General features: G+C 43.4%; 2 protein-coding genes across 2 annotated transcripts; both read right to left on the bottom strand.

Annotated features, from left to right (window-relative positions):
* Positions 1 to 431: 431 nt before the first annotated feature.
* LOC147980447 (ATP-dependent DNA helicase PIF1-like) lies at positions 432 to 3,482 on the bottom strand. The gene is made up of 2 exons (XM_087515616.1): positions 3,252 to 3,482; positions 432 to 2,600 (listed from the first exon to the last, which is right to left on the bottom strand). Exons 1-2 carry the CDS (start codon positions 3,480 to 3,482, stop codon positions 432 to 434), a joined length of 2,400 nt encoding a protein of 799 aa, XP_087371742.1.
* Positions 3,483 to 3,612: 130 nt separating this feature from the next.
* Positions 3,613 to 9,179, bottom strand: LOC147980446 (uncharacterized). The gene has a single exon (XM_087547675.1). It carries the CDS (start codon positions 4,793 to 4,795, stop codon positions 3,626 to 3,628), a length of 1,170 nt encoding a protein of 389 aa, XP_087403801.1. The 5' UTR covers positions 4,796 to 9,179; the 3' UTR covers positions 3,613 to 3,625.

Below are 9,179 nucleotides of genomic sequence, written 5' to 3'. Positions count from 1 at the left end.
ACATATCAGAATAATAGATAGATAATAATGACGCCAATAAATTTATAGTCAAGCATAGTATCAAATTACCAAAATAAATAAGAACGGGTATGATAACTTGCCTTAATTCAAAAAGTTCATTGCATGTCCAAGGTATTTAGCAGACCAATCATTAGATCTGGATCACAGATTACACACTAAATACTACACTGTGTGACATGTACATTGCCATAAAAACAACGATAGTAGAAAAACCATAACAGCGATGATGGTGCCAATATGGCGGCTGATTATTGAACTGCAGTGCGTAGCTCAAGTTGATCGAGTATACCTCCAGCTATCAAAATAACAAATAAAAAGATACATGTAGTAAAATGAATTACAACATGTCTTGACAATCGCAAGAGTAATTGCTCTATCATTACAAAACCTGCCTTGCTATTAACCGGTCTTCAGCCTGTAAGGACTTCCTTGTAGACGATGTTCTTCATCGAGGTCAGTAAGGACACAGTCGTTCTTTTTCGCTTGTTTGGATTGTCCTTATGCTTGTTGGCCTTCTCCTTCGGCTTCTCTTTCTGAATGAGTATCTTTATGTTTCTCTTCGCAGTGGCTCGAGACAAAGCAACATAGAGCTGACCATGTGAGAACACGGGATTGGGTAGGTAGACACCAACAATCGGGATGGTCTGCCCTTGAGCCTTGTTAATGGTCATAGCAAAGCTAAGCCTTATAGGAAATTGCTTCCTCTTAAACTTGAACAGAAACATGTCATTTTCAGATGGGCAGAGAGGTATTCGAGGAAGGAAGACCCTCCTGCCAGCGTGTTGTCCAATCACGATTTCTGCATCAATGGTGTTCCTCTCAAAACCTCTAACAACAAGCCTAGTGCCATTACACAGTCCATTAGCTGGATCAATGTTCCTTAGAAGTATGACAGGGCAGTTCAGCTTTAGCTTGAGAGCATGCGGAGGAAGACCATTAGGAGTCAATCCATTCAGAAACTCCTGAGCATAGTAGCCATATGGGTCATCCTCCGCATTATCAAAGCTATGGTAGATTACTTCATCTCCATGAAAATGCTCTATCATGCGGATGTTTATCTTGTCTACATTGTTGTTTTTTGTGCAAAGGATTGCTCGAGATGTCATGTAATTTGAATCAGCCATGTTGTCGTCTAGACTCGGAAATACATGGTCAATAAGCTTCTCCAGGTCGTCAACCTCGCTTGTAGGCGGCAGGCAAATATCTTCAGGGAGTACTATGTTGCCTTGATCGTCGACATCCTCAGTGCCATTGCCGACCGTTAGCAAGTAATCGGCAAACCACGTGTCATTATGAGCCCTCATGTTGGTGATGAGCCAAAGCTGCCGCATACCCTTCCATAGATGAGAACTTCGGAGGGTTGCATCAATTATCTGGCCCCGCGACCCCCTTCTGACGACCGAAAGAACCTGCCTAAAGTCCCCGCCAAAAACAACAGTCTTTCCTTCAAAGGGTCGGTCGCGTATTCCCATGATGTCACGCATGCTATTGTCCAATGCTTCAACTGCTTGTCGCTTCGTCATGCTGGCCTCGTCCCATATTATCAATGAGGCCATCCGTAGCAGCTTGGCGGTCCCACTCTGCTTGGTGAAGCTGCACGAGGCTCCATCATCGCAACTCCATGGGATCTTGAACCTCGAGTGGGTAGTCCTGCCGCCAGGCATGATAGAAGCGGCGACGTCGGACGTCGCGGTAGCGATACCAATCTTGCCCTGGCTCCTCACCTTGGCAAGCATCGCCCTATATAGGAAGGTCTTCCCTGTACCTCCAGGGCCATCAACAAAGAATACACCCCCATCACCGCGTTCAACAGCCCCTAGTATCTCATCGTATGCGGCCCTCTGCTCCATGTTCAGTGAAGATGCCAATTTTGTGTCATCCATGTCAAACTCAACGGTTGATTCCTCGATAACCTCTCTTGCCTCGCCCTCTGTTGGGTCAAACGCATCATCTATGCTTGGAAGAGCGAAATCAACAATGTCTTTACCCATGGACTGCAACATACCCCTAATGTCAAGCAACACCATCTGCTCCACCTCGTCAGGGGACGTGCATGATCGACGATAGTCATCTAACATAGGCTCGAAGTGACGATCCCATAGACCATGCACGTCGCCTGGCTCGCAGTGCACCAAGATGGTTGCGAAGAGCCTCCTAAGTGAACATGGCATCGCCCACTGCTCAACCTCATTAAGATAGTCGTCGAGCGTGTTGTCTGCCTCGATGAGTCCCAACCTTTCAGCAGCCTCTCTAAAGCTCCCACATAGCACGCCGTCCACGGTGAGCAAGTCGTCGAAGGATGTTTTTCCCGTAACATGGTTAAGCAACACAAGCATGTAGTATCGCTCCCCCTCGGCAGGATTGGCAAACACTATGCGCCCAATTTGAAAACGCTCGACCCGCGGCTTCAAATACTTCTTTTTCTTCTGCCACGTAAAGCTTTCGGGAAAATCCTTGTACAATATATGCCTAGCCCGAGGGTGTTCCTGGTTAGCCTTGAAATACTCCGTTAACATGGATTTTGAAGCACTTTCGGAGGCGACAACATTCTTCAAGTTAGCTGCGCATTGAATGCAACCCTGTGCATATTCGGGAGATGAAGGGGCAACTGCAAGACAGGCGAGTAATTGGTGCAAAGTGGGAAGCCAAATATCCTCCACATAGCCTCCGGAGGGGTGACCCACCTTGCGTCAACGTATCTCTTGATCTCATCAATGTTACCATCGGCGTCGGGCTGATAGATGCTGAAAGAAGTCTTATCATGGCCCTTGTAAATGTACTTGTAAAGATATTTGATGGCCTTTATGCTAGAGCAGACCTCAGTTTGATGTGGAAATTGAACATCCGTAGTAGGTATGGGTTATAAGGCACAACCCATCTGTTGTCCAACATCTTCCCTCGGACCTTAGCACGTCTTCCATCGTCTCTCCGTCGATAAACTGGGTATGAGTCCTTCCCCTGTGCTGTGTTCTCATTGAACGGCCGTGGATATCTGCACTTGCAACCGTTTTCTTGCATGCAAACATTCTTCGGGTTGAGAGCACCGCATGGTCCATGCATCATATGTTTTACCACCATTGCATACAATTCCGGATACTTATGCTTGTCTGGGAGCTCCGCGGAAATGAGTCGGTCATACCGCTCCGGGACAATAAGCTTATATGTTGAGTCCATGATAAAAAAAATGTGCGTGGGGGGAGGCCCCTTTTTTGGAACTCGACTATGTATACGTAAGCGACTACAACACCCAGGATCTGCTTCTTGAACAACATGTATTTCATGTGCTCTAGTTTGCCATAGAACACACGAGCCACAATATCAGGTCGGTCTTGCGCCGTCTGACCAGGCAACAACTCATTCGTTATCTCTTCCCATTTAGGATTGCAAGTCATGGTGAGGAAGATGTCAGGCTTCCCGTATGTATGGACAATTGCCATGGCATCCATATGCCTCTTCTTCATGTCGCGGTCGCCACCAGGGTATGTTCCAGGGAGCACTATTCTAACCCCAACAGCGCTTGCTCGTGTCTCCCCCGAAGTGATGGCATCAACAACTCCTTTATACAAGTCGGCACGAATCTGCGTCTGGTTCTTCCTGTACCACCTCAACCGACAACTCTCAATCTTAACGTACATGTCGACCGCCCATTGCTGCAGCAGGCGTGCTCCACAGAGTATGGGATTGAAGATTGCAGGCTGTGTCTGCAGCATATAACAGTAGTAGTCTCTGACAGAGACGCACAACCTGCTATTACCCTCTGCACATGATGGAATAGCATCAAAATGATGACGTATTTGAGAAATAATTTATTATTTGAACCAAAAAGGGACACAGACGTCATACCTGCATCCTCATCATCATCATGGACCAGTTGAGGATGTAGTACAGCCTCCAAAGGAACATTACGTTTAGGTAGCTTCGGATGCCAACCTAGTTCCCCCCTTAGATAGAATAGGAGATAAGACAACGGATCATATGCTCCGGATGACACGCGTATACTATGCCTTTCATTGTTGTTACCACAAAGTCTTATCCTCCGGTCAAACCTTTTTGCCAGGTCGCTGCCCTCAACCCAAATTGCAGCAACCTCAGATGACAATGGTCTATTATATTTTCTTTGGTCAAGCCTCTTATCGGTGTTTAGGTCTATCCTATAATCATCAAGGTTGTCCTTGTGTGCACCCAAACTCCTAAATTGCTGGGAGTACGGGTTTTCTTTAAGTATGTCTACTAACTTCTTCACCACATCTTGGTCTAATTGCTTGGTGGCCGCCTTACGATGAGTTATGGTTGGGTCGTCATCATAGAAGTACAACTGCAGATGTTCTGGACGTGAGCTAGGCCTGAACGAATGCACATTGTGGTAGATGGTTCCGTGTGCCCGGAATGTGTACACCCCAGACTTCATGTTTGTGTAGTTCTCATCAAGGCTGACGCCAAGGGTTGTGAAGGCGAAATGCCCGTTGAAGAACCGTATGTTCTCACGAAAATGTCTAGAATCTGCATCCATGCTGGACCATAGCCTCATAAGCTCTGGGATTGGTTCCGGTTGTTTAAGCTCGATCTGTCCATTGCGACAGCAGAATCCGTCAGTCTTAGACACAAACTTTCTGGCCTTGCAGTGTTTGCAGTTTGCGTCGAGCTTCAGGATGTGGGTGCTGTCTGGTATGTTTGTGTACACATAGTCTAATGGATCAACCTCGCTAGGTATAACAAACGACATGCTCGCTTCCTCGTCATCCTCGAATGTGTCATTATCGGATCCTACAGGCATTCGTTGAAATGATCATCAAAATAATATTCACATAGTACTACAATTACAATAAAGCTCCACGCATACCAAGTTCCGAGTTGACCATACCTTGGTCGCGATACATGTAGTACTCCTCATCCATCAATTCGGCTGGTGTCGGCTCATCGCCCATGATGGGCTTTGGGAACACATCGATGTCGTCTACATTAACATTGCGGAGAATGTGACAAATACCGCATCATGTCAGAACAAGGTTGATGAGAATGAGCAACAGAACCAAACAAAAGCTGTTACATACCATTGGTGCAAACACCGTAATTCGGCATGACCGTGGGAGGGTCGCGATCCGATGAATCATCTTCGGCAGCCCGAGAGAGGGGTATTGCGAGACTATCAGTTGTTGAGTTAGCAATGTCTGGACGTGGGAGTGCGAGGGACTCTTTGCACAGGGTGTTTTTCCTTTTAGCATAACAGGCCTTCCTTTGAGCACTTGACTGCCCCTTCTCAATCACCGACATGCTTTTGCGGCATTGCACGCGCTTCCCTCGTATCTTTTCATTCAAATCCTCTCTATCATCAACCGTTAGTTCTTCATTTTTCTTCTGATAACATGCTCGGCTACGAGAGTTTCTCTGTATCCTCTTAGCTCGGTCGTTGTCATGGGTAACACCGGAGGCGTCTAATGATGGAGGGGGCAATGTTGCATCATCATGCAATGAGTCTGTATAGTTAGGGCTATCAACGGTGGCTGTATTAAAAAAGGTGTGTAAGCATCATTAGAACAATTTTGTTTTAGTGACTAATGAATATCAGAACATTCTTCTCGTACTCAAATATAATTAATTTACATTAAGATCAAGCATATGACGGTACGCTTTGTGCATCAATTATATTAAGTTGGTTCTATGACAACAATTATTTGTCAGTCAACGTGAAACTAAAGAAACTGTTGGTATGAGAAGGTATGCATTGTGCATTAATAACAACCATATTTACCTGAATTAGATAGTGGCCGTAGATTTTCATCTGCTATTATCTTATCCTTTTTCCTCCGATAAGATGCTCTCCTAAGAGCATTTCTATGATCTCTCTTACGATTTTCCTCGGTTATATGAGTTGTTTCTTCAAGTATATTCTCGTCAACGTCTGGTGTCATTGAGGACATAATTTAAATGTAGTGAGTAAAACATAATCTGACCACATTGATGACATCTTATTCACAAGTCGATTACCATGTAGATCATTGTCATTAACCAGACCAGATGTCTCCGTAGTTGTAGCAGTAAATGCTAAATCAGTATGCGATAATGTTGTATAGGCGGAGCTAGTTGGGTTGTCTGGTTAAACATTGTTAATAAAACAAAAAAAAAATTTAATGGTTAAGACATGACTTGAAGATACTAAAGATAATGGTTAGAACATTTAATTCTTACCAGATAAATTAAGGGCGCGGAGTTTATCTTCTTGGAGACACCCGCTCTTTTTTCCTCCGATAAGAAGCTCTCCTGAGGGCGTTTCTATGATCTCTTTTGCGATCTTCTTCCATTATTGCCGCATTATCTTTGGTGACATTCAAGTCATCTGATTCAACATGATAGGTCAGTAATCTTTTATGATATACCAAGGGGACGCCAAGCTGAAAAATTGATAAACAATGAGTAATTGATGTACCTGAGATCACATGTCTAGGTTGACGAACATTCGTGATATCACCTAGGGTACGACGTTGAACAATGTGGCCATCGATTTGTTGTTTTTTCAAACCCTTTGTCTTGCTCATGCGATAAGATTCCCGCCTCCACGCGTTGTTAAGTTCTCTCTGGTCTACAAGATGAATTAAAAATATGGTAGTTAGTGAATAAAAACAGCCACTGCATGTAGCAAGATTATGTTTAAAACTTATGTAGATCACATTGACACAAAATATAAGAAAACAGTTCCAAAACTTGAATGCCGCAAATATTAGTCAGCAACCTGCTGTTAAACAACTTACCAGATTTCGACAAGCAGGGCTGTGGAACCTCTTGCAATAACACATTGTCTTGGACTTTTTTCTTATGATAAGCTGCACGCCTTTGTGTGTTGAACTGTTCCTTTGTTATATGACTTAGATCTATGGATCTGATATTGTCTGCATCATGTCAAAAGTATAAAACACAAAGCCCATAATGCTTTGTCGCACCATCTGTACATCAGGTCAATATGTATGTTAGATAAGCATGCGTGGGAATACCTGTTAGCTTTGTCGCACCATCGATATCATCGTTTGGAGGTTCACCGCCTATAGATTACCAATATGAAAAAATTGCGGTATGTTGTAAATGAAAGTGACTTCCCATAAGTGCACTAATGGCATTTGAAATATGAATGACTCAATACCAATACTATTGTGGCCATCTACATTTGTGCCACAATCGAGAGTTAGATTATTGGAACCCAACAACGAACCATCATGATGGTCTTTATTCCGTAGCGAACTTGTTCCATCTGTAGAGTTGTAACCAGTAGGAAAAGAAAATCAATGATATATAGGCGACAATATATGTTTATAACAATCTTGGCAGATGTAATGCGGCTGAGTGAGTACCATCTTAATTTGTGCTAAAATCCAAATTCAGTATACTCGGAGCTGTGAACGAAGCCTCATTATGCTCTCCATCCGAAAACGACATTGATCCATCTGTAGAGTTATAACCAGGATGAATATAAGGCCAATGATATTAACGCCGTATCTACATGGCAACATTCCCAACAATATTCACACAAGCATTATACCTGGAACAGTAGCTGAATTTTCCCCAACATTTTGAGCTACGGGTATGATGCTTGCATTGTTATCTTCAACTATTATAGAGCTTGTAAGGCCTGAAAAGCATTATGCATTAAGCATGTGAATATCAGAAATGCACATAACTCATGTGTAGCAAATTATGATAGGTATAAGCATGCCCGTAGTATTATCTTCAATAGTTATCATGCTTTTAAGGCCTGCAAAACATGATAATAAAAGATTGCGAACGTTCATTTTTGCAAATAACCTATGTGTAGTACTTTCTCATAGAAATGCAGCATACCCGTAGTAACGTCCTCTTCTGGTTGATGATCAACTGCCTTGCTTCTTGAATTACCCATACGCACCTATGTAAGTACACATTACTGACAATTAATGACCTTTGTCTGAAGTGAAGTAAGGATGAGGCTTCAACTCTGCTAGATGTTCTCTTTGATCATTTATCTGTGGACCGTATACATTCATCATTTGGTCATACTACTGTATTTTCATGAAGCAAACCCTTTTCATGGTATTATACAGTAAAAAATGCATGCTTGCAATCAATCTTCTAGCTCCAGTGTTTATGCATGATGAGATTTAAGCGCAGGACTGGATTACATGCGCAGCCGCACAACAATGAGGGTGCTACAAGCTCGAAACTGCTTAACTGGCATACTCATGCAATTTTCTTATGTTGTTATTTAATCACTAAGGGCTTGGATATATATAGCATCCCAATGATCATCAGAACTTGCTGGCGCGGCGAAAGAGCCGGTTCATGTGATCTTTGGTGAAACCTGTAGATATGCCACTTGCACCTACTATAGTACTACTACTGTTTCGTTAATGCATTAGGTTTTGCGAAGCTTCAGCTCAACCTTATGGTTTATTATTAGTTATGGATCAGTTCATAGTATAAGTAGTTTATTGGTCAGTTTTATTGTTTCTCTTCAGACTGATGGTTTATTTGTGTCACCTTTTGCATGTGATCCTGTTGTGAGCTACAAACTCGAGATCTTCTGCAGTTCTGAGATGCAAACTCGAGATCAGGGTGCTCCCCAAGCTCAAAATCATCTCAACAAGGTTATCAGGTGGTCACCTATGTACTACAATCTGATGGTCACCTATGTCAAAATGATCAACAGAACTTCCTGGCGCGGCGAAAGAGCCGGTTCCTGTGATCGAACCTATTAGATTCAACAATCTGATGGTCACCTATGTCATTTTTCCAGGTGGCATACAAACCTTGACTATTGCATCGAACCTATTAGATTCAAGTGTCATAACTACCTTTTGTTTGTGTCACTTTTTGCATGTGATCATGTTGTGAGCTGCAAACTCGAGATCTTCTGCAGTTGAGAGCTGCAAACTCGAGATCCTTGCCAGATGCTGCTACTGATGACACCGTCTCCGAGGGCTGTCACCAGCCCCAAACTCCTAGAGTAGAAGTCACCTGCAAGAAAACTGGGTGTCAGTTATGTGCAAGTAAAATGAGATCCTTGCAATACGACCGGCAAAAGAGATGACTGTTGCCACTTGATGCTTCTACTGACACCGGCAAAGAGATGACTCACCACCTGCAAGCATTCACATAAAAAGAGTAATGAATTTGGGGCTGAAAAAATGACCAAA

Source organism: Triticum urartu, chromosome 3A, assembly GCF_056163025.1.
Source record: "Triticum urartu cultivar PI428250 chromosome 3A, HENAU_Tu73, whole genome shotgun sequence".
Taxonomy (NCBI): domain Eukaryota; kingdom Viridiplantae; phylum Streptophyta; class Magnoliopsida; order Poales; family Poaceae; genus Triticum; species Triticum urartu.
This window is presented reverse-complemented; position numbering and strand designations above follow the sequence as displayed.

What these genes read in the sequence shown, in the direction of transcription:
- LOC147980447 (XM_087515616.1), bottom strand. Translation starts at nt 3,482, where the DNA reads ATGAAGAAGAGGCATATGGATGCCATGGCAATTGTCCATACATACGGG. An exon ending in TGGGTGTTGTAGTCGCTTAC is followed by an intron (nt 2,601 to 3,251) that starts GTATACATAGTC and finishes GAATATGCACAG; the next exon opens with GGTTGCATTCAATGCGCAGC.
- LOC147980446 (XM_087547675.1), bottom strand. Translation starts at nt 4,795, where the DNA reads ATGCCTGTAGGATCCGATAATGACACATTCGAGGATGACGAGGAAGCG.